The sequence below is a fragment of the Nipponia nippon genome, unplaced genomic scaffold (genome assembly GCF_047370975.1).
Source record: "Nipponia nippon isolate SJK-2023a ecotype South Korea unplaced genomic scaffold, ASM4737097v1 scaffold_2, whole genome shotgun sequence".
In the NCBI taxonomy this organism is placed as follows: domain Eukaryota; kingdom Metazoa; phylum Chordata; class Aves; order Pelecaniformes; family Threskiornithidae; genus Nipponia; species Nipponia nippon.
Window position 1 is genome coordinate 104,495,104 of NW_028262336.1, and position 25,392 is coordinate 104,520,495.

At 38.5% G+C, this 25,392-nt stretch overlaps 1 protein-coding gene across 3 annotated transcripts; it reads left to right on the forward strand.

Annotated features, from left to right (window-relative positions):
• The first annotated feature begins 61 nt into the window (after positions 1 to 61).
• ALG5 (ALG5 dolichyl-phosphate beta-glucosyltransferase) lies at positions 62 to 22,937 on the forward strand. Of its 3 annotated transcripts, none has more exons than XM_087759624.1 (10): positions 62 to 268; positions 1,208 to 1,379; positions 2,655 to 2,701; positions 3,390 to 3,458; positions 4,713 to 4,805; positions 6,414 to 6,527; positions 7,866 to 7,925; positions 11,116 to 11,267; positions 20,352 to 20,437; positions 21,657 to 22,937. In XM_087759624.1, the coding sequence occupies exons 1-10, from the start codon at positions 197 to 199 to the stop codon at positions 21,767 to 21,769; spliced, it is 978 nt and encodes a 325-aa protein (XP_087615750.1). In that variant the 5' UTR covers positions 62 to 196; the 3' UTR covers positions 21,770 to 22,937. The 3 variants fall into 3 exon arrangements, with proteins under 3 accessions (XP_087615750.1, XP_087615749.1, XP_087615748.1); XM_087759622.1 differs by lacking the exon at positions 62 to 268 and adding an exon at positions 373 to 903; XM_087759623.1 differs by lacking the exons at positions 20,352 to 20,437; positions 21,657 to 22,937 and adding an exon at positions 11,905 to 20,343.
• Positions 22,938 to 25,392: the final 2,455 nt, after the last annotated feature.

Below are 25,392 nucleotides of genomic sequence, written 5' to 3' on the forward strand. Positions count from 1 at the left end.
GCCGTTACAGCGGCGGCAATCGGGGCGGCGGCGCTGGCGGGCTCCTGCCGCTGGGGGGCGCGGGCGGCTTCTCAGCGCCTCTCGCCGGGAGGAGCGGCCCCTCTTGGCGGCGGGCGCTGAGGCGCTCGCTTCCGCGTCGCTGTCGCTGCGCGATAGGGCGCCGCCCCGCGCCGCTGCCCTCCGCCGGCCGGGGGCTATGGCGCTGCCGCTGCCCCTGCCCCAAGCCGCGGCCGTGCTGGCAGCCCTGGCCGCCCTCCTCCTTGTCCTGGTGAGAGCCGCGCCGCCGTCACCGCGGGCCCGGGGGGGGGCCTCCGGGGCGGGGGCGGTACCTGGTGCCGCCCTCTCCCCGCCCCCGCTGTGTGGGGCAGGGGCGCTGCCGGGCCCCGGGCCTGCCGAGGGGGCTCGGCGGCCTGCAGCGGGCCCTGCGACCCCGCCGCGCCCGCGGAGGCGGCAGGGCTGGCCCGGGCGGGCCGGCAGCGCGGCTCACCCCTGGCTCCGTGTCTGCGGCAGCTGGCGGGGCCGTGCTTGCCCGTGGTTTTATGAGGGGAATGTTTTTTCACGAGGCGTGGGGTGAAACGCCTTGCAAACGAGATGAAAGTGGAGCATTTCGTCCTTGTGAAAGGCCCTGGGAACGCGCTTTTCACAGTAACCACTTGGGAGTCCTGTATGTTTCTGAGTGACTGAAATACCGTGCAAGTTTGAGAAGTTCGACACTTGGAAAGAGAAATTCTGCTGCCCATCAACAATACCGCCTATATGGAGTTCCCAAGTTCTACAGATTTATTTTAGCCATGCGTAAAAAAATGATCTGAGCCTCAGTTTTGCAAGCATATACGGCTGGCTGGTCATCAGTAGTGCCATTGATTTCACTGGCTCTGTGCAGGATCAGCTTGTGTGGTAGAGGTAACTGGGAAAAGGGGCAGCAGGGCTTGGACCGCAAGTTTGGAGGCATCTAAGTGCTTTACAGTTGAAAACAGCAATAAGCCAATGATGCTGACAGTGGTCAGAGTAGGTGAAATGAAGTAATCAAACGGCATGAGAAGGTTTTGGTCCTGTGTGATTTGGTCAGTGGATGAAGTACTGCACCGCTGAGCCACCTCATTACTGAAATATAGTTGGTCGCCCCTTGTAGCACATTCAACAGCTAGGTAAACCTTTAATGGAATGCTCAACAATTTTTCTCATTTCTTTTTCTTTTTTATCACAGATTTGTGTGATTGCTCATGTAACTGCCAGAAAAATGCCAACCCTTCACCGACATGAAGAAGAGAAATTCTTCGTAAATGCTGAAGGCAGGAAAGAACCTGTACCAAGTATACATGATCCCCCTACAAGGGAACTCTCTGTTGTTGTGCCCTCATACAATGAGGAAGACCGGTGTAAGATTTTTCTTGTTTTGAGAAAAAGAAGACAATCTATCTGTTGTTACTCTAATAATGCAGAGGTCAGTTTATGTTAGCAGTAGATTCTGGCAGGCCAGATTATGTATCTGATTTTGGACACAGTTTCTAGAAAATAGCCCAAGTACATTGAATTTCAAAATTAAGACACTGTATAACTTGATTTCTGCTGCTAAAAATAGCATGAGGCACTTGTAAGAATCCTCTTTCTTTTAATGAAGTCCAGCAGAACGGCTGCTCATTGCCCCTGTAAATGCTACAAGGCAAGAAGTAGAAAAAGACTTTTAAAATTGATTTGAGACCTTCCCACTCTGTAAACAACAGTAGCAGCTTTAGACAAGCAGAAAAAAGGATAATATCATGGGTTTCTGTTTGACTTGGCCATATATACGAGTACCTGATACTAAAAAGTGAAGGCTTTCAGATGCGATAGAAATAATCAAGCTTTAAAGCTGTACTTGGAGCTGACGTTGTCATTGCTTTTCTTGGTGAGTGAATATACTGAGCTGTTTGGGATTCCATTAAGAGAGGTGTTGACAAATAAAGTGTATCTGGACACAGGGTAGGCCTGGCCCTTTCTCAAGTCCAGTGCATTCCTCAGTCCTGGTTCTCGTACACCTGTCTTCAGTAAGTAAGGTCTTAATATGCATCATGTGATTTTCATTTAGTTGTCTTTCTCTTTGGAGACAGAAAAATCACCTGAGATGTGCTCAGAAATGAACATATACTGCAAAGACAACCATAAGGTTGAATGTCTTTCTAACCTGCAGATAAATCAGCTGCAAACGTAGTGCTTGTTCATTGGCTGAAGCATCATGGCCAGCAGCCTTAGTAAGAGAAGGCATGTTACTGACTAGTGTTAGGAATTTCTCTTGTTGCCTTCTCTGTCAGCTTGCTTAAGGAGATAAAGTCAGTGCTGGTTTGCAGGGTCAGTCATGGACAATGATTTTTTTTTTTCCCTTTAATATTGTGTAGAGAATTACATCTTTCAAAATGGAAAGTTGGTTCTTACCTTCAGAAGAAATGTTTTTGTCCTGTCTTACATGTGTGATTTTCTTCAGTGTTCTTTTTGCATTCAGAAAGGACAGGACTTAGAGTTGCAGGTGCTAAGCTTATTTACTGAAGGTAGTAGTGTATGAAAGAGGCAATTTTCTCAGCTTTGCTTTGTGGTTGTTTTCAGCTTGCTTGTGCAGGTGCTTTTTGGTGCTTTGCTTGTTATAATTACTAACCTGATCTCCCCCACCTTTTCCCTAGTACCTCTTATGATGGATGAAGCTTTGGATTATCTAGAAAAAAGACAGGTATTTTCATTTTGCATTCAAAATTCATTATTTTTCTATGTATTACATATAATAAGTCAGTGATCTATTGACTTTGTTATTTTGGTGTATGTTAAAACAGTATTACTTAGCCACTTAGAAGTAATGCTTCTGTCTCTTATCAGATATTTTTAGATTGAATGCCGGAAGGTATTTTTAAATTAAGTAAAAATTTAAGATACTACTGTATGATGAAAAATCTTTGCATGCATGATATCTCTCCAAGACAGAGATTAAGGATTAACCATACATTTCGTTTTCTAAACTAAATCCTTGTTTGTTCCAACAAGTTTCTTAAGCATCTGTTCTTCCTTAGGATATGTTCTCTGGGTAAGAAGCCCATTGTGAAGGTTTGTGGGTTTTGTTTTGTTTGGGTTTTCATAACAGTGATGTTGTTCTGAGCTTTCATCTTTTAGAACTAAATTGATTTTGCAGTTCTTGATGGTAGCTGAGGAAAACTGACAAGCCAATGTAATGGAACATGCATCACATATGGCAAAATTCTTTAATTATGCCAGCTTAAACAAATTTACTACATTCGTATTGGTGTCTGTTGGCAACCATGAATGAGTTAAAAACTGCTAGGGAGAAAAGAATGCTGATGTTTGAAAGACCTACTGCCTACTTAAGAAATCAGATGAAATGCATTGTTTCTGTTTTTATTTTCAAGAAACGAGATCCTTCATTCACTTATGAAGTAATAGTGGTTGATGATGGTAGTAAAGATCAAACTACAAAGGTAAGAAAAAGAAGTGTCATACCAAATAATCAGAGGTACGTATTTTTGTACTGCATTAGTGAAATATAACAACGTTTTGCATTTATATTTTGGTACTTGAAGTAGTTGATAATTAAAATTCATGTTTCTGAATACTTTCTGTCATTGTCCTATATGCATTGTAGATGTCACGTACACGCATGCATACACATATAATTCTTTGCAAATACTAGTGTTCTTGATTGGCAGCTGTGACAGCCATTTTCCTGCAGCTGAGATTCCAAAAATTCTAGTCTTAACTTCAGGAAATTTCTTATAAAATATTCTACATGTGCATAGTGATGTGAATATGAACTTGATGAAGCTAAAAAGCCTTCTAAAATAGCTGATTTATACTGTGATTGCCAGAACAGCTGACATGTTGTATAGCTCTTTCCCATACCCTTCATGGCATTGTTCATTTAAAAATCCCCATGCCATAGTAGTGTTTTCAAAATTGTTCTGCATTCTTCTGCTTCGACTTCGATGTATGTCACTAGAAAGGAAGGCTGGCCAACTTGAGGGGTTTTTTACCACTGATTGGAAGATGTTTGAGTTAGCTACTAAAATGAATGCTGTTTTTTAATTTACTTCCCTTAAGCTTGTCCATTAAGGATTGCTTGTATATATTTTTTGACTGCTTTGCATTCCTTCTAGGATCATTTCTAACTGAGCACACTATGGCCATGGGCCTCTGGACTTACAAGGACTTGAGAGAACCTTTAGAAAAAAATAGAGGAGAAAACTCATGCTTTCTCTTCCCCACAACATGGAACAAAATGTGCACATCCCTGCAGTGCAAATGGGATTTTAGATCACTGTGAATTTTTGTTTAAAGCCACAGATAGCAGCAAGACAAGTGAGAAATAGGTAGCAGTAGTAGAAAATTATTTTTCTTTGAATAACTGTTGGTGTTGGTATAAAAGGTCTATAATAGCATGATACAAATTCCATTAGCATTGAGGTTTTTGGGCTTGGGTGAATGGGGTTTAGAACTTCTTGGGGGAATATCCTGTTCTTATTGAACATGACTAGCTTCTTCGGTCTTCTTGTGTTGACTGTGAACTGGTTTTTATTTTCCCAAACAGACTCCAGCAAACACTGGCAATGTATTTGTGCCGACTGAAGTTGTTATAGCTCTGTGCTATTATTTTTTTTTTTAAAAAGGGTGAGCAGATGTAAACTTCTACCTTGATTCCTGTTTTTGTTTTATGCTGTTTTTTGTGTGTCTATCAGGTTGCAATGAAATACTGCAAGAAATATGGAAGCGACAAAGTGCGAGTGCTTTCTTTGGTAAAAAATCGAGGGAAAGGAGGAGCAGTCAGGATGGTAATTGATACTTTCATCTCCTTCTCTGTCTGAACTACCTGTGCCCAAATGTGCAGAAGATAGAGCTGTGCTGATTGACACTTTGAATTCAATATATTAACAAAATCATTATCAGAAAACTGAGTACAGGTTCTATAAATAAAGGCAAAAACTTTTCAAAATAAGCTTATTTCAGATCTTGGAAACCTGGTATTTTCTTGCCAGGAAGATCAGTAACAAAATTTTTTTTTATATGAGAATTCAAAAGAAAAAAAAAAGTTCCACTTGAATTTTATGTTCCTGGTAGTTCCACTTGAATTTCATGTTCCTGTTAGTTCCACTTAGAAATAGGCTTGCATTTAAAAAAACCAACCAACCAAAAAAAAACCAAACCTCTACAGATTAAAGTAAAGCTTTTGTAGAGAAAATACAGCTAAATTTGCAAACATTCCTTTCCAGGTAATAGTTGTGGCTTTAAAAATGGCTAATGAACAAACACTCTCATCTAGCAAAGTTTGTGTTTACTGAAGCCTACTGCTATCACCTGTGCTCGCTAGTAGAACCAGCACAATTTATGCTTTCACATATTAATTTTCACATAGATATTATCATAAAATCATCATGATCTAAAAATAAAATAGCTGTTACACATTTAGAAGGAACATTTTTTCCCAAGATGAATGACACCTTACTTTTATGAAAAAGGCTGGTATCGTTTATGGGTTATCAGTGACTGTCTTTATCTGTATTTTAAGTTCTATCTTCAATATGTCAATTTAATTTTTTTTTTTAATGAAACATGAGTAACTATAGGAAATGGAGAAAACATTAAATTAGAAAGTATGGAGCTTTTGTAAGGGATATAATTTTGAAGTTATTCCAACAGAAGGAGAACAATTCTCTGTGTGATATATTTTTGCACTGCAGAGCGTAGAGTGGATGTATATACTACTACTTTCTTGACAGGTTTTTCCAAAGTCACACATGCTTGGTTACGACAGTACTTTTGGCAAACCCACTGCTAATTGTTTTCCTGTCTGGACCCCTTCAAAAATTGTCAAAGATGTCTGACCAAGAATATGGCAAAACAAACTGTGAGACCTGTGCATCATAAATGTTTTGCAGTGATACTGTGACTTAAGACTTATTTCTCAAAGCTAATTTAAGATTCTCTCTTGAATTCTCTTGAAACAGTGTTAGGAAAAAATAGCGCTGCATCCTCCTTTCCATACCTCAAATGACAAAGAAAAGCTATCTAGTACAGTGGCAGCTGCTAATCACTGCTTCTTTGTGCTCCGCTGTACAACTGACTGTAGCAACTTGTTGTCTCTTGGGATTTTGGTTTGTAAAGCTTTTAGTTTGCAAGCTTCTCTGGAGAGGCGTTGTTAACTTTTCGTGTTCATGCATTGTCTGTCACTGTGGGACACTACTCAGTGTGTAGAGTCTCTAGATGTTATTACAATATAAATTGATAAATTCTTGTTAGCAGAATATTAAGACTCATCTGTTGTGTTGAATCTTTGAGATACCGCTGTTCTAGTTACTACATTAGGTTTTTGGAGTGTCTTGCAGCTAAAGACAAATACTGATTTCAAAGGTGTTGATTTTTATTGACTATTTTGATTGCAGGGTGTCTTTAGTTCTCGAGGGAAAAAAATTCTTATGGCCGATGCAGATGGAGCTACAAAATTTGAAGATATTGAAAAAGTAGAAGAAGGTCTAAAAAGTCTTCAGCCATGGCCTGTGAGTATAAATTCTAGTGGTTTTAGTTTAATACACATGCATACAGATTGATTTTTGTAATTCTTTTCAACTTGAGGTTTTTTTGAGATTTGGTTGAAGATCTAGGTGTAAGTCTGAAGACCTAGGTGTAAGCTTAGAAGCTGCAAGAATGGGCTGTCAGAAGGTAGCTTTCACAGAGTTCTTACATCCTTTGCATTCACTGTGCCTATTTCAATGCAGTACATAATGTTCTATTTATCATTCTTCCTTTGAAGTCGTTCTACTTTGTATAAATACCATGAGTTGCCTACTCAGTTAAAAAACAATTTTTTCTTTGTTAACTGTTTTGTATTTTCTTTTTATCTGATGTCATCCTGTATACCTTTAAGGATGCATCTTAATTTCACCCTGTTTTATAGAGCTTCTCTTTTCTCAGAGTTGTTAGTTTAATGACAGTATTTGGAAGAACTTTTATTGTAAATAAAAATTCAAAAACCTGTGTAACAAGAGCTCCTCCCTGCATAGTCATTCTCTTTTGGGTGCTTGACTTGAAAGAACCGAGGTTTATTTTTATTAACCTAGTGCTGAAATGCAGAACAGCGAGGTACTCGTAGCTCGTTTCCCGATGTGCCAGAAGCGATGTGCAGCCTTCCAGCAGGAGCTGCGAGGGATGTGCCGGCCTGAAGGATCGCAGCCTGCGAGTGCAGGACCGCAAGTGCGGGAGCCGCCGGGCGGCGGTGTTGCCCTGATGCTCTCCGCTACCAAGGCGGCAGCAGCTGCTGGTTCTCCAGCGTCAGTCCCGCACTCTCAAATGCAGTAGATTTGAGAGATTTCACGTGAGAAGTAGTAGCGCGAGAATAATTTTAAACCTTTTGTTTTGATCACATCTTTTGATTTAATTTGAGATGGTATTTTTGGCTAATACCATGGCGTTTTATTTGTTTGAAGGTACATCAGTGCACCAAGTACTTTATTCTGTTATCCTTTCAACAGTGCAATGTTCAGGGAAAACATACGTTATAACATTAAGTGCCTAGGAATGCTGAATGCTTATCTGTGCTGTTTGACACATTTACTGTATGCATACCTCAGAGGAACAATGTAAGCTAAACCAGACCTTGATAAATTGCAGCAATTTGTATGCACCCTGTGCAAAATGTAATAAACTTTAGATGATCTGTTAATTGTAGAGAAGACTGATTTTAGCCTCAGAATCTAGCAGTAGAAAAAGTGCAGCTACAGGAAGCAGAAAAGTATACTTCATTGAAGTTTTTTATGATACAGCTCTCAGCACAAGATTCCACTGATTCAGAAAATGTTAGTTTGAGTAATAACTCTGTAATTTGTATTCCTGTGCAGAACCAGATGGCTATTTCCTGTGGTTCTAGAGCTCATCTGGAGAAAGACTCAATAGCAAAGGTTTGTTTCCATTTCCCGCTCTGTACTAATACTCAAATACTTCAATTTTTTGATTCCGCTCTACAGATTTTACAATTAAATAATCAATATTTGTAAAAGAACGCAAGCAAAACAGTAGGAAAAGCTTGTCATAAGTGTAGCATGTGCTCCATCATATGCAAAGGATGTGTTCTAGATTTCAGGTACTTTGAACTGGTGTCAGTTAGTGTTCCAATTTATGGATTTAATTTTCCTAGTTGAGAACATCTTACAAGCATAGCTTCTAATCCCTGTCAGAATTGGTAGCTAGTAACCAGTACTGCGGCTGGAGTGGAAGGCAACTGATGAGTTCATTTTTATTGATTCCCTTCCAGTGCAAGAACTTGATCTGCAGATCTTGAAACCCGTTTAAAATGAGTTAGGGATAATTAGCAGCAAACTGGTTGAAGAGTATCTCAATTCATGGGAAAGTACTGTAATTTTTCTGTATTACTCATAGTAAAATTTTTGAGTTTTGAACACACAGACAGTACTGTTCTGTGTGTGGCTCTTGTGGAATAAACAGTGATGCATAGGCGCACAGTCTTATCTTGCATCTGGTTTTCTGATGTCTTGGCAGACAGTTGACAAAGCACAGGCATGGAACTTGTATTGCAACAGGCACATTGCTGGACTAATTTTTTCAGCATCATTGGATGTGCTTATCATGTTGAATGTTCTCAAGAGTAAGTTTTGTTTATATTGATGTTTAACACTTGAAATGATTCTAAAATATATACACAACTACTAAAATAGTTACAAAAGTTCAAAAGAAGTTACACTGGTAATGTTCATCCCCTGGCAGATCTTTAATTTTTTCTGCTGGTTTATCAGGTACTATTGGAGTGGTTCACTGGAAAGACTTCTTGTAAATACTGCTGCATGTATGTTAGCATCCTCACAAAAAAAAAAAATTCAAAACCTTCATCATTATCAGAAATTAGGATAAATCTTTGACATGGTACTTGCACACTTGTTGTACAAAATATACCATTTGCAGTTATTTGTTATCTGTGCAGCCAGTGTATCCTGGAAATGTTGTTACTGCATGGAGACCACATAGCTGATAAATTTGAGCACAGAAAAAATGCTTCATTTTGTGGTCAGGTACTGAATATAGAAAAACTTTCTTCAGTGCATTCATATTTCTTTTCATCTTTGAAGGTCTTGCTACATGAAGGAGAGGAATGGGAATAGGACTTTATCTTTTAATGCAGAAGTACAATTTTTAGGATGTGTCCATTCTTTGCTTCCTGTTTCTCCCCATATTTCTGATTTTTTTGATAAAGGAATCACCAACTGGTTAGGTAGTACTGCTCTGTTTGAAATATGTAGCCCATTTCATCACCCAGCTGTCCCTAGACTGGAGAGGAAAGACTGCCTTTACCATATTGGGAAGAGACTGTTCTGTAGTGCACTAGGTATAAAAAAAATTGCAGAACAATCTTTGAGAAGTTGGGATTTCTCTCTGGGCTTAGTGGCATCTAAAACAGTAGAATGAAGCTGTAAGAAGCAGCCATGTGGGATTTATTATTAAGACCAGAATTTCACTCTTAATTTCAGTCTCAAGACATCAAGAATTCTGTTCTGCCTCCAGAATTGTTAATGTACTTTAATGAATCCCTAGTATGACATGCATAAATAGTCCTGGGAGTGATGAACATAAACCAGGAACTCCTCTTTGTGAAGTAAGTGCACAGTTTCACTGGCTGACAGTCATGCAGACTCTTAGAGCTTCCCTTTTGGGACTAGTAGCCGTGTGTTCTTGGTCACACAGTGGTTCACCTTCACCAAAAGAGCCAAAGAATCCACACCAGATCCACCATTAACCTAGGGCTAGAACACTTTTCTGAGAGGCACAAGCTATGAATTTGAATTTCCTTAAGCCGAGCATCTTCTCATTTTTCAAGTGAGGTTTGAAATTATTAGCTTTAAAGGCATCTCTTATCACGCAGAAATGCTTACCAGTTAAATTGTTGGCTTCTAAAGATTTTGCATAGTATTTGGCTTGCAGTCTTAGATGTAATCACCTGAATTGAGCTTAAGACCAGCAGTGAGTTCAGAAGCTGTTTGTGGATCAGAGTTCTAGTTGTTCGGGAGCTGTCTTGAATAAAAGACTAGGAGGGACCACTGCAAACCCAGAGTCCAGCCTCTGGATTCCATGGACAAACTTACCTGTATGATTATTAGGTCAAGAACAAAAATGTAACCAAAGAGTAGGCTGGGAGAACGTTTACCAGGAACATAAAATACATTTGTGAAAGCAAAAGAACAAAAGAGATGACTGTGTAACATTGCTGGAAATATAAAATGAAATATTATCTTGCACAGCAGCTGTTACTTTAGTCCTGGTTTTACTTGGTCCATCATATACTGCAAAAAAGTGCATTCTCTAATTACATTCCCTTAAGTGCCTTAACATGGTGTGTGCAAGCTCTGGAGATCATGCAGTCTTGAATGAAAGAAGTGGGTGGTGAAAAACAAGAGATGCTCCCATTTGGGCTTTTTTATAATATAAAACTTTTTTAAAAATTTTTGTTTCAGAGAAGCAGCTGGAACCTGTTTAGTTTTTAGTGTGCATTCTTAAGAATAGCAGTCTTTATGCAGTCCTGCTGGTTTATTCTTCATTGTTTGTCCCAGTAACTTTTGAATTTGTTGGACCTGTTCATCCAATTTTTAGGAAAACAAGGGGAGTAGACAGAGGGGCAAAATAGCTTATAAGTGTCCAGTGGAATAGAGCAGGTAGCATGCCATCCCCCCTCCTTCTTCATTCTTCCTGGAGGAATTCCCAGAGAACCATGTAGAAGATACTATGGCTGTCCCACTCATTAATTGAAATCCAGGTGCAGGTTACTGCTCCACTTACTAAGGCATTATCCAGAATGAAAAGCTGCTCTGAATTAGGGAAAGCAGAAAAAAGAACTTGGACTTCTCATATCCTAGGCCAGCATCCTAACCATGCGCTTGACGGGCAAGTCTTTCCTTTTCAGCTGTAATTTTGTTTCAGTGTAACAATTGAAAAGTTCCGGGTTTATCCAGTGCAAAACAAAAACAGTTTACAAACTTTGAAAGCTATCATGAAACAGGATTATTGCCCTGTAAGCCAGTTCTGTTCAAACACTTCACTCATCACTTAAATGAAACCATCTAACTTCTTGTCTTTTGTCCACAGCGCTCTTACTTTCGAACTCTTCTTATGTATGGGTTCCACTTCCTTGTATGGTTTCTCTGTGTTAAAGAGATCAGGGACACGCAGTGTGGATTTAAGCTTTTAACCAGAGAAGCTGCCTCGCGGACCTTCTCAACTCTTCATATAGAACGCTGGTAAATTCTTTCTTTTTTTGTTCTTTTTTTTTTTCTTAATTAAACATGGTTTTGAAAAAGTAATTTCAGTATTGCAGCTACTATGAAGCATGTGACATTTGTGTATAAATCCTAGCTGCTCAGTTTAACCAATTATAGTACTACTTGCTTGGCAATTTAGATTTCTTGTTGTGCTAAAATATCCTGGTATTTGGTAGGATTTCTATTTTATTATTAAGATATACTTTAGGAAATAGTTGAGTATTTAATTTTATTCTTTCTACTGGTGATGATAGGGAGAAGGGGAACAGATGGGCTTACTAAATTTTAAGTTTAAATGAGCATCCAACATAAACTGCAAGAAGGATTTTAAGACTACATTGCTGAGATTTTGAGCAGCAACAATTGTCTCCTTGACTCCTTGCAAGTCCATTTTACTTTGGCATGTGATATAGAAGGAGTTGTGTAATACGGAGAAGTAGGACATTTTGGTTTTGCCTTGTCAGAGCAACTGGTAATTGATTAGGGAAGCAAACAAAAAGAAAATCCCAAGAACTCAACTCTTCTCTCTTTACCTCTAAAAGAAATCGCAAACAAACAATTTTTGATTGTGTCGTAATCCACTCCCTGTTTCTGAGAGTCCTCTCTCCTTTTACAGGTATGAGCCATGCAAACAGAGTAAGAAATGGAGAGCAGCTCTTATTATGATACGGAAAGTTAAGAGTTATTAATCCTATTAAAAAATTTTATCAGTTTATTTTTATGCATTACCACCTCAAAATTCAGTGCTGCTTAACCAAAACATTTTACCTAAAATCCATAGTTGATGTTTGTAATTGCTGAAGCCTCAAAGTGAAAGGAAATGCCTACTCTTATCTTATTTTCTTGCTAGAATATTTCATGAGAAAACTACTGATAGATTTCATTGACAGAAGAAAATTATGCATAGTCTTTGAATTACTTTAGAGCTCTCTTTCATTATAATTTAGCTGGAACAGTTCCCTTATGAGAGTGATACAGTCATGACTACTGTTACAGGACTGAAACACTTTTTCCGCACAAATACCATAATTTCTGTAAATTTCCTACACCACAATTATTGCTGAAAAGGATGGTGACAGTCCCTAGGCTTAATTAAGTGTAATCAAATCTTTTCAAACTGTTGTCTTCGTCCAAGAAAATCTCTCACGGGCTACTGCTTGCTGACAGGGAATAGAATTACTGAACAATGTTCTCGTACGAGAATGTGTGTAGTCCCGCAGTCCTAGTCAATTCCAATACATCTAGTTTTAGGTTGAGCCTTGGCAGTGATAGTTGAACTCTGTTGCTCCTCCAGAATGGGATTGCAAAGGTAATGTTTGGGTGCACAAATCTGATGCAGAACATGGAGCTTCTGTTCAATTGAATGTGGAATTGCGAGCAGTCAGCATTCGCAAAATCACTTTCTTAGCTGAGTGGTTTGCTTATTGCTCTAAAGAAAACTATAGCTGAACCAGAAATGTGATTTTTGCTGCTACCTCCAAAACCAAACTTGATCTATAAAGTTCTGTAAATTTCATATACAGGAATTTTCTAAATACATGGATAAACATGTATGCGTAGCCCAGAAGTGCACATCTCAAAATTATCATGTTTAACTTCACTCTTTAAATGAAGGGCTTCAAGAAGAAATACTGAAAGAAATGAATGAGGATGATCAGTTTAATCTGTAAAAATGCAATCTTCAATCTTATTCTGTTGTAAATGGAAGATTTTGAATATAATTGTACTTACTGGGTGGACATATTACATAAAATGTTCAGGTTTTTATTAAAAAAAATCTTAACAAGCTTTCTCCTGCTACTCAGATTCTCTAGCAACAAAGGAACAAAAGAGTACGAATAATGTGCTGTACATTATCATCTGTACCCCATTATCCAGGAACAGAGGCAGTGAAAAAGGGATATTGCTCATTTACTTTATAGTAATTATATTGCTGGTGTGGAACACACCAGATCTTCAGGTCTTGGTGTGTTAATTCGTTGTGCTTTTATGTGCTGCTATAAAATTAGCCTTCTATTCTTGCTCTTCTATTTACAGTAATGCATAAACTAATCCCCTACGTGTTTTCCTATTTGCGTGAAATTTATTGGTTAGTGATGAAGAATGTTTGTTTTAATAACTCAAATTCTTCCAGTAAACAGCTCTTCAGATACTTCCAAGTCACAAATTTGCCTAAAACAACAATAGAGGTTTTTTTATTTGGTTTAATTTTCTGCCAAAACAGGCAATATATTGCCTGCTTTTATCCTCATCTGTCCTTCAGGCAGTCCCTGTACTTCCTGGCCTTTATTTTCATACTTACTGGCTAATTTCAGCAAAATCTGACAGAAGAGTAGAGATCTCAAGTGGAAAGCTTTGGCAAGTTTTGTGGCAACTGAAACCCTAGTAGAGGAGAGAAACTCAGATTGTTACCACAGCTGAAGAAAAAAACTACAGTATGGACTCAAAAGTTGCTTATCATCAGCTTCATGGATAGCCATTCAGCAAGTGTCACTGCAAGCTAACGTTTCAGTGCACAAAAGAGAGTACTGTCCCTTTCCCAGTTAATATTCATAAGATCTGGAAAGAAAACTGGGAGATGGGGAGGTATAAGCATGTGGGGAAAGTGGGTATATTAAAGGAAACGGTAGTCCTAAATGAAATGTCTGTGGTGTACAGACGGTTGGGATAATTGCAGTAGGAAATGATACAGGGACATCAAACATTCATCCCATAGAACCATACGTTGGATTCCTTTGTATGTGGTAATGTAAGAATCTGAAATAGCCCAATAATGGAAACTTCTTATTTTAAACAAAACTGGCCCCTGATATTGTTCCCTGATGTCTTTTACACACATATAACATGTGTGTAAAAAGGAAAATAAAAACTGGTTAGACATTGTGCCGTGGAGGTTTTGTACATGTCATGAGAATGAAAATTTAAGAGGAAGAAATAGTAGTCAGTATTACGTTCCTGCTGACTTGGAACAATGGTGAGTCCCTAACTGGGTCACAGAACAACTTGTTCATACTGAGACCATCAGCAAGGGGTTGCAGAGAAACCACTATCTTGATACTGGACAAAAGGCTCTGAAATCCGGGTTTATTACCACCTCTACATCACTGCATTGGGGCTATTTGACATCTGAAGGAATTATTTGATTCTTTTTGAATCTTAAAATCCCATTAGTGACATGCAGCTCTGTTGGGTATTGAAAGAAGGATTCAGTTCAGTGTGGTCAGTGCTCAGATATTCTGGTAATAATGGAGGAGAGTGCTGGGGAGTATTCAACAAACAAGCAGGATTTAATACGATAAAAGCCGTCTGAGAGCCAGCACCCTAGTCACTGCGTCTGTCGAGGGCTCCCTGCTGCTGAACCAGAGCATGTGGTGAGCTGTTGAAGAGAACGAACATGATTCGGTTTCTGCAGAAGCAGGATAGATGTATCCTGTCTGCTCAAGTTTTGTCAGGCTTGGGTTTTTTGAGATACTACAGCGTTAAAGAAATTCTTAGGTGAGGACATAATAAGTATTTAGACTAAACATTAATACATAACATATTTACTCACAATGTTAATATAAAATGACTATCAAATTGGCTATCTAATAACTCCTGCCCTGAACTGTTAGGTTTACTGCTCATTTAGAGTATAAATACGCACACACAACAGAGGATTTGCTTCGTCACATATAGAGTGCATCTCCTTGTCATCTAGCCTCCCTTTTTAGACCAATAGAAGGGACAGTTTTAGAGTATAATTCATTTCATCTGAATATAGGCCTCTAAAATATGCCAGGTGAAGTGCAGCCGACAAATGCCTGTTTCCTGCCCTTGACTATAAAGGGACTCTGGACAATTTGTACAGGAGGAGTTGTCTGTGCTGTAGACAACTGAAGTTCAGCAGGGTGAATTCAACTCATTGCATAGTAATATGTAGGAAAAAACATGTGTCAGGTTGCTGGTGCCTCAGCTGTGTCAAAAGGATAAACTATTCAGTAAATCCTGAAAGTAGTGAGTTAGAAGAAAAACTACTGTAGCAATTTTGTATCAAAGGCAGCTTAGTTTCTGGGCTGTAGAGGCTTTCTGCTTTCTTCATGCTCTTTCTATTCCAGTGGACATTGAATTGAATATCACCTCTTTAATGTTAAAAATACTAGAAATCAGACCACAGTTTTCTTCTTGCTGTGCTGAATTTGATTTATAGGTGCTTATGTTTAGGAAATCTTAAAAGCAAACTGAAATATACAAGAAAAAATACTCTTTTATAGTGATAAGGATCATGTAACACTTTTTACAGAGAGCTCACAGTATTTCCTAGAATATTTTGTTAATCTAACCCTAAAGTTTAGAAAACATCTGAAAATTAATAGATACTGGAAACTGTTTATATATTTGATACTAAGAAATAATGCTTACATCCTAAACTAGCTTTTTTTTGTGAGTGTTCTCGTTGACTTATTTGTTTAACTGTCCTTTGGAGAGCTGGCTGTGTATATATGAATACAAACCAAACGTTCTTGAAATTTACTTTCTAAATAGCAAAGTTTTGACATTAGTTTGAAATGAGAGCAACCTTTTGAACAGAGAGCATATGCTTTGCGTTTTAGGTTCTGAATCTGATTACACCACTGATCTATTTTTCAGAAATAGATGGAGCACATTTTTTAAATTAAAACTTAAAAGAAAATTAAAAGGGATGTTTTAAAAACATAATAGAGACAGTTGGAATTACTCACTTTCAGGCTCCAAAAAAAGCTCTAGTTCTGCATCTACAGTCTTGACCTGAGAAATGTAACTGTTTATGTTAAATTTCAGTGCACCGGAGAAAAACTGGAAAACTAAATGGTCTCACTGGCAGAATTTTCCTACCCTAAATTTGATCATTGATTTCTTCTGACTACAGAAAAATCACAAATTTTCTTCCAGCCAGAAAATGTCTTTCCTTACATAGGAGAACTAGACGTAGCAGCGGTTACTGTCCTACCTGGAATATTGATAAAATGAGAGGAAATTCAAAACATAGTTCTAGTCCTGGTTTGATTGACATACTTTTGTAAAGGGGCAGTTTATAATGATATTACACAACTCAGCAGATCACTGATTAGACCAAATTGTTGCTGTTACTTTTGTCTATAAAAATTGCCTTGTGCACTGAACAAGCCATGCTGTTTCACATTTAAAACTCAAAAGCTCAATATAAAAAATTAATGTTTGTTTCTCCAGTTTGTCACTAATCTCTAAATGTGAGTCTCTATATAAAAATTTCAGAAAAATAAGCATTCATATTGCTACAGGAATTTTTTTTCCACTTCTTTGGCATTGTAGACCAACATGAGCAGTGGAATGAATTGGTTTTTCCTGGTTTTGTGCATGACAAGTAGAATTGTTTATGAACATCTAATCAAAGCAAAAATATTTTGCTGTTATAACTATGCTGTTATAACTATGTCTTGTAAAAAAAGTCCTGCTCCTGGCAGACGTGTGGACTTTCAAAAGCCCCAGTACAGCTAGAGCAGTACGGGGCAGTCTAAGCCTCTTGACATCCTATTTCATTCTTAAACCTCTTTAACTGTTGAAAGTTTTTTCTGCCCATTAAGAGTCTTCTGGAACAACATATCTTGGGTGTAGAAAAGTCCAAAAGTTCCAGTTAAAACAGTATAACTGAAGGCCTAATTTTGATATTTGAAATACTTAATATTGGACCAGCAAAAAAGAGTCCTAGTGTGATTTAAAAATACAGAATAATTTTGCAGGGTAGATATTTTATAAGATGAAGCATTCTAAGGGTTCAGTTTAAAAGGGTTGAATTCAATTAAACACCTACCAACTTGGTGTTCAGCTGAACTTTAGCCAGCATCATCTTAAATTGTAACTTAACCAAAAGTACTTCTTAGCATAAACACAACCACATGGAGAAGTTTTTTCTCTTTCTATATTTTATACTTCATGTTTGTGTTAATTAACACCTAATGGAGCCACTATTAGAAATAGATGGCGAAGTTGTTCACACCATATATTTTTGGGTGTCTAACTTTGGGTACTTAGATTGGAGTCTGAATTCATTCAGGCTGGAGCCGAACTTAGGTATTCTGAGCTGCATCCCCCCCTCCCCAGAGGCACCTACTTTCCCTCCCTGCAGCAGGATCTGGTGAAGTACGTGGTGTGAATAATTCCTTGCTGTTTCTAAGAGCGGTTCTGTCACATGTTAACTAGTCACAAATGGTTTCATGTCAAAACACATGTATTGCACTTACCAACTCATCTATTGGTGTTGCTTTGATCTCCTCTAGGGTAGGCTCCAGCTAACATACCCACACTTAAATCCTGACTATGGAAACTTCTGTACGGTTCTTCTGTACCATCTGGATCTGGTGATCTGCAGTATGGGCGTAATACTAGCAGCGTATTGAATACACTGCGATCTATATTCCCCGCTTAACTATTCTAGTATGCGTATGAGGTGTACTGAAAAGTGGTGGGGAACAGGGGAAGGAAAAAGGTATCCCAGCGGTATACTACGGAAGTAATTCTCCTTTCAGCTTTGAATAGGGGTGTTTTAATTTCAGGATATGTTCACTGTTACACAAATGGCAACCACATGTAACAATATTAGTGTTCAACCTGATTAATTCCTGTGCTTTTAATCTTTTACTTTGAGTGCTGTAGTTCACCAAACTGTTTAATGTTGTTGTACTGTGATGTATATGCTGACATTCCAGTAATCAGTTGTCCATAGGAATTGTTGCAAACAAGTATTAGTTCACTAGGCTAATACTTTATGTAGTAATATTTTTAGAGCAGCTCATATAGTATAATTCATCAGACAATTACTCTGTGTCTCTTAAGATTTTTAGTCAGTTAAGTAGTAAGTATTACAAAATTAGATTTAGTCTTAATACACATGACTCATAAACATTCAAAGGTGAATACATGGGGGTTTTGGCTTACAAATGTAAAATGTCAGCAAAAAATTAAATAATACAACTTCAGCAGAAGAGACCATGGCATAATTAATAAAATAATATTCAACCCTCATTTAAAGAAAACAGTGAAATGGCAAGGCTACTTGGAGCAGATTCAGTTCACTGAGGTAACAAAAACCCCATTTATTCCTGTAACTTTTTTTGTGACAAGTAAAAGGCCTGTCCCCTAATCAAAATCAGATTTACAAAGTGGTTCTAAATTCTCTATACACAATAACTGTAGTCTCTGTAGATAACCTCTGTTTATGCTGCCTTTGCATGTTTTAATGCTGTCCAGGGTGATATCAATAGCTCTCCTGTAACATACACGTACAGCGCGAGTTCAGGTTGATGCATGTTTGGTAATGATTTCACCAGCAAGCCAGCGTGCTGTGGTCTGTACTTCAATGGGAACCTACGTGTACGTGTCATACCTAAATGCACATTTCAAAGTGGTCTTCTGTTGTGGCATTCATTAATAGTTTTGGAGAAATGCACTGCACTGCTTAAAAGGAGAGAGTGGCTTGAAGTAGAAGGAAATAGCATCTGAACCTGGCTAGCAACCTGCTAAAGTATGTCTTTTTGCCTGCTCTTGATCACCTATCTGTCCCTTTCTACCCTTTCTGTAGTGTTAAATGGGATTACCAATGACTTGAACTCAAGCAGCCCTTGAAGCATGAATGAATAATGTTGGGGTTTTTTTTTATTGCATACTTTTGCTCCAGTGGCAAAAGATTTTTTTCCATTTCAAAAGAAAATTGTCTTGGACTTAGCAATGAGAATTCAAGGAGATTCTAAACTTATGAAGTTATTGAGAGAAAATGTGGATTAGTATTGAATTGTACTTGACTGCCTCGCAGCTGCATTTTCAAGACCTGTGTAAGCTGGTGTGGAACATCTGTTCCATTGACCTCAAACTGGAAACCTTACCAACAGCTTGGCTAAAACGTTTCCAATTCCTTAACCTTCAAGGTTTAGTTCCCTGGGAAAAAACCTCTGTGTTTGAATATGTATTGAATCTGGTAGAAATCCGATGTGGATGGCCGTTGACAGTTTTTTCCAATACAGACTAGTATTTTTAAAAAGCTTTTTATTGGCGGGGGGCTGTTTAGCTTAAATTCCGATTACTAGAACTCATTTAAGGAACAAGAGCACCTCTACTGGCATTTGAAGACTACAAAGAGGGGAAAAAAAAAGCCAGCAATCAATAAATCTAAGAAACTTAACCAAAATCACCAGGATCTTCATAATTGTGATTTGCATTCACCCTTGTCAATAGTAGCTACTGGTAGTTTCATATGCTGTTTTCTACATAAGCATTACAAGCTGTGGTTACCAAAACGCTTTTCAAATACCAAAAGCCTCCATGTCTCAGATCCAGAAGGCCCACTTGAGCATGCACTTGCAAGAATGAAACATAGAAACAGTTCTCTGTCCAGAGAACTGAGAGGATTAAAGCATATTTTGGACTAACTGGGCCGGGAGGGGCAGCTGACTTAGAGAGTAGGATCACTTCCCCAGTTCATTCTGCTGAACAACCTGCAAACAATTGTGCCAGCAAAAAAGACAGGTCTCTCAAGAGGGTTTTTGTGTTGTACATTAAATGGTCACCGAGTAAAGTACAACTGTTGTTCAGGTTCTGTTATGCACAGTAACATAAATAATTTCTCACTTCTGTGCTGCTGCCCTTATTCTTGACTTAGAAAGTACAAGGAGAAACCATCAGATCAGCGTAAAGCCACAGCAGGTACCTGTCCCCTTTGATGAAACTACTAGAGATGTAGATTCACACTGCACGTTTGACTGCTTGGTCTTTAAAAACGTTTAAATCATGATTGTGGCAGAATGAAAAGTGAGCAGTCGTCTGAACACAGCGTGACCTATACCTTCAAAAACAGGATGCAATGAAGTATTGTTGTCTGTATATTGGCTATGTTTTGAGCTGTTCAGTCAGGGAAATTAATTTCCCTTTCATGTGCATCTGACCTGTAGAGCTTTGGTATCAACTTCATAACTGAACATCAACCTTCTTAAATCAGGCTAGGGATTTAATTAACAGTGCCACCATCTTTCTTCTGGAAATAAGTGTGACTATTTGCTATTTCCTGGTCTTCTTCAGGGCATTTGATGTGGAACTTCTTTATATAGCTCAGCGCTTGAGAATACCTATAGCAGAAGTTGCTGTCAACTGGACTGAAATTGAAGGTAGGCAAATTGTTTATACTCTTGTAAGATTCCTTAAGTGTCAATCCAGAATAAAATATCTGAGGGTCTTCCCATATTTTACCCAGTTTTGATAACACACAGCCTTCTTTCCATACGAATTTTTAATTTCATGTCCTTGCCAGCCTTCTGCCATGGCATGGTACAGGAAGAGTAGGTGAAGGGGTAGCAAGGGAGAAAAACTCTTCACTCCCACTGGAGACAAAAGTAGGTAGTTACACTGCTAGGACAAAGCACTATTTTGGCACATCCTCTTGCTGTAATGTGTTAATAAAAATATTACAATTGTAAAACACTGTGCAGGAAGTCTGACCATCGTTGTTTATTGATTCAACTCCATTTCACTGTGTCTTGCCTTCCAAAATTCTCAGCCTACCTATTAAGCCTTCCTCTAGGGCACTCGCTCTTCTTAAGATGTGATGTTCTTTCAGACCTGTAGGGAGGTCTCTGTTACTGGGTTACTGGAAAGTGTACCTCCATACATATGTCTTCATAGCAAAGCCAGCTTAAGCGGTACTGCTTGCTTCTGCTCACTTCCTCCCTCCCATCAATTGCAGTTCCTTCTTTTTTTCTCTTTCATGGTTTTTTTTTTTCTTTTTTTAATCTGAATCTCTTATCCTCAACACCACCCCTGAACAACAGAAAGTATAATGAACTGCAATGGTGATGAAGGATGCAAGTAGAGAACATCCTAAGCCAACTTTACTAGAAAAGAAATGTTTTCTTTCAATGCAGTTCTACATGTATATTGCACCTAACACAAATGTGAGCAGAGATGGAAGAGGGCTTGGTCTCATAGTGTGGGTTCCTTACCTTGCCTGAAGATTGACACGTTCATATTAGTGTTGTAAGACAACATGGTGGTCCTTTTCTCCAAATTCACTAAGAAATCATTTGCTTAATTATCGGTGTTCAGGTTCCTATTTACTTGAACAAAGCCTTGTAGCAGAGAAGACTACGCATCTTGTGACATACATGGAATTACTGTGCTGCTTGCAAACTAGAATCTCCCACCTATGGTATAATGTAATTACTATAAAGCAATAACTTTCGCAATATAAATTTTTATTAATATTAAGGTCTAGGTTGTGAGGCTGAATGTGGTGAGAATGCAGAGGTTCATGACTGCTTAAATGTGTGTCTTGCCAATGCTCATTTTTTCTAACAACGTCCTTCTGATTTTCTTTTTCATTAATCACAGGTTCCAAGTTAGTTCCCTTTTGGAGCTGGCTGCAGATGGGCAGGGATCTTCTTTTTATACGACTGCGATATATGACTGGTGCCTGGCAGCTTGAAACAAGAAAATGTAATTAGGTTATTTACATTTTCCAAATATATTATTATACTTAATGGAACATGAGAACAGTTTCAATCAAGTGAAGTGGTGATGAAAGCTGAGGTAATTCTTCATTGCTCCTGTTGTACGTTTCATTTTTGCAGCATGTATATGTTTTATAAGAATTGTCAGCGGGGAATTTGTACAATGTTTTGAAAAGAGAAAGCATTTCCAAAAAGATTTTCTTATCTGGTAATCAGGTTTTTATTTTATTAAATAGTAGCTTTAACATGCCTTACAAATTCACTCAAGTAAATATATCTGCTTTTGTCTCATCATACACATTGGAATTTCCTTATACATATTAAAAAGAGGCACTCTATTCTACATTGTGCAATATTGTGTTGTGAATGACCACAGCCACTTGTTTCTGTAGGATCTGGAAATATATGTCCATATTGCAACTTGGAATTATCAATCATGGTCACGCTGATGCATGTTTAGATTCAGTGTTGCGGGAAACATTAATGGGTTTTACTGAGTTGTAACAGTAATGTTCATAAGGCTGTTTTAAGAACTTTCAGTAGTCTTTCCAAACATTCCAAATGTTTTTGTCTGAAGCTGAAATAGTTTGAGATCAAACTGCAGATCATCTCCAGACTGTAGAAGGTCCAAGAGAAAGCACATTTCATTTTAAAATGTCTTTTATAAATATGTTTTGTTCATATGTACTAATTAATACTGCATGCTCAAGGCTAGGAGTCCTTGACATCTACAAATCTGTAGTGAAAAGGGTATGGAAAGCTAATTCAGAGCATACAAAAATGAGACACAATGTACATTGGGGTCCTGTGCATTAGCAATGCTAATTTGAAGTTCTCATGCTTCAAATGAGATCAGAGAGGGAGGGAGGGTCTTGAGTCTTTCTTAGTAATGTCATACTCTGTTACAGTACACAAGTTTCAGTAGTGCTTTCAAAACAGTTGTGGGTTGCCAACAAACTAAGCCAATCTTTCTTTCGGAAACATGTACAAATTTTAACAGATTTAAAGAATGAACAGTATATGGTTGTACTTTCACATATGATTTCACTGGTGATTTTTCTTATTCTTTCTGCAATATTGAGTTGAATTTTCCTCCTGTTAAGGGTTACCTCAGTTTTCTATAAATTGAAATGGTGCAATAAATTCTCAAAAAATATCTTCAGTTTGATTTCACAGGCTTTATTGTCTTGCCTACTCCACGTACATCACTACCATTTCTGCAGAACCAATCACATGACTCCTCGTTGCTATCGCTAGAATAAAATACCAGCATCTCAGTTTTTGTAAAGTGAATTTCCCTGATCAAACCAGGACAATGATAGCTCTGCCTACAATTAATTAAAGTTGCCAACCAGTTCTCAAAAGCAGATTCATAAAATTTTCCTCAAGTCTTACCTTGAATTGAGTTTTTTTTGAAATTTTAACCAAAGTAGTTCAGCTTTTTCAAATGATGAGGCTTAGGTCATGTATTATTTTCTGCATGATAAGTAAACATCTGGTGACATCTTTAAAACAGTTCTGCTTTTGAATTGGATGCCAAAGCTTGGAAGGGGGGGTCCTAAATTTATGATCTTTTTTGCACAAATTTATGCATTTTCTATAAAGTTTTTTGAAAACTTTGCAGATAAACTCTCCATTAACTCTCTCCTTATTGAGCAGTCTCCTTTAGGAACTGTGCATATGTCAGTCCAGGAAAATACTTGATATCTTCCACCTCAGAGATGCAGAAGAAAGGCTAGATTTACCATCTTTGAGCTTTGTGGGCTTGGATGCTAGAACTTGTCGGCAGGGAATTCTCTTAGGCTTTCAGTGGATTTGAGCCATGGATGAAGGTCACTACACATCTTCATAGTCCAGAGTCTGCTCTCTGGCTCTAAGGTTGATAGACATGGCCCAGGTCACATCCATATGCCTACATCTCCCTTCTCAGCTGCCTTTCAAAGCAGGCTTGCTACATCTGAACTGTCTGTTGGAGATAGTCCTTGACCTGCACTGACTGCCACGCTGTGCCCAAAAATATTTTGAGAGCAGGGATAGGCAGCTGTGGGACAGCTGGCACAGTGTAGTTTACTTATATCGGTGTAGCCTGACACATTCTGTTGCAGTGGGGATAAAAGCTGAACTGGGATGAAAAATACAAAAGGAGTAAACTGGGACAGAAGGAAAAAGGGGAGAAACAGAAACCCCCAGATTTGATCTGGGGCTGAGATTGAAAGCCAGAGAGTGAAATGGAAGATGGAAAGTACTGACACTGCATGAGGAATGGGGGTGGAACAGCAATGGGCTCAGCAAAAAGACTGGAACAAGGGAATGGGGAAGGAGACAGATCAGTTAAGGGCTGAAAAATGGAAAAGTTGCTAATGAGGGAAGGGGAAGCTGAAGGGGCTCACTAAGCCAAGTCCTCCATATGAATAGGGTTAGGACAGATACTGTCTAAAACAAGTTGGAACTGAAGATACAGTGATATTCAGAGCCTGGGCTGGAACCCAGGACCCCTTTTTCAGTGTTTCTCAGTCGTTATTTAACCTCTACAAAATCCTTTGGCAAGTCATATCTCATCTTCTTTCTGTGTCGGTCCATAAAGAGAGTAACTGGCTATTGGTATCAGTTATTCTTCCAGCCCTGGTCACCAAAATCTGCAGTAGATCTACAGGCTCCAATTCTGAACAGCATGAAGGAGCAATGGAGTCTTTCACAAAGATGTGGGAGATTATACAAACCAAGTTTCACGGAAAGCTCACTTTTCAGACTCAGAAAGCCAGGTATGAAGAACATAGGAAAAAAAAAGTAGCCTTTCTGACTCATTCCCACATTGTGCGTATGTGCTATGAGAGGAGATACTTGCTTATGTAAGGACTGCTTTTCCTAAAAGATGTATTTTTAGGGCATGGGACTGATTCAGGAACCAATGAGTGGTATGGCAAAGACAACTTGATTGATTGGTCTTCTGTTTAGAAAATGCAAGTTTGGATAGAGTATAAATAAGACAATGGATTAAAGAGAGGCAAAATATTCTCCTTCATCAGATAAAGTTGAAATAAGACAGGCATATGGTTCTTTTCCCTCTTGCCTAAATGGTCAACACATTCAAAGAGGGTGTTAGAGGTACAGATTGAGTTCCTCTATTGTTTAAGCCCACATCTTAAGAAATGGTGAAAGAATTCCCAAGCCCTTCTGCCAATCACTTCAGAGGGATATTTGGACAATTCAGTGATGCAGATATGGCACTATCCCTATCTTCCAGCAGATCAGAGTTAAAAAAATTGAGTTCCAAGTCTGCCATAATGTGTTCTGGGGCTGAAACCTTATCGGTTGCTTTTCTGAGAACTGTTTTGCTTTGTATGGAATGACCTCAGGTCTGGAACAGTTACCTGCGCTTGTTGAACCAACTGCTTCAAGCTTTCTCTGAAGCAGAGGCAGCAAGGGAGACTTAGTTTAGCTGAGAAGGATGGTTGGCTTTGCCTTCTGTCACTCAGGTAGTGATCAGAAGGCTTCTGGGTAGCACACGCAAGTCCTTGTGTTTGCAGATTATGAAATACAAGACACACAGGCTGTCACAGGAGACCAGGACTCCAGCAGGCACATGCTCTAACAGAAGGTTAGACTCATGCTTGGTT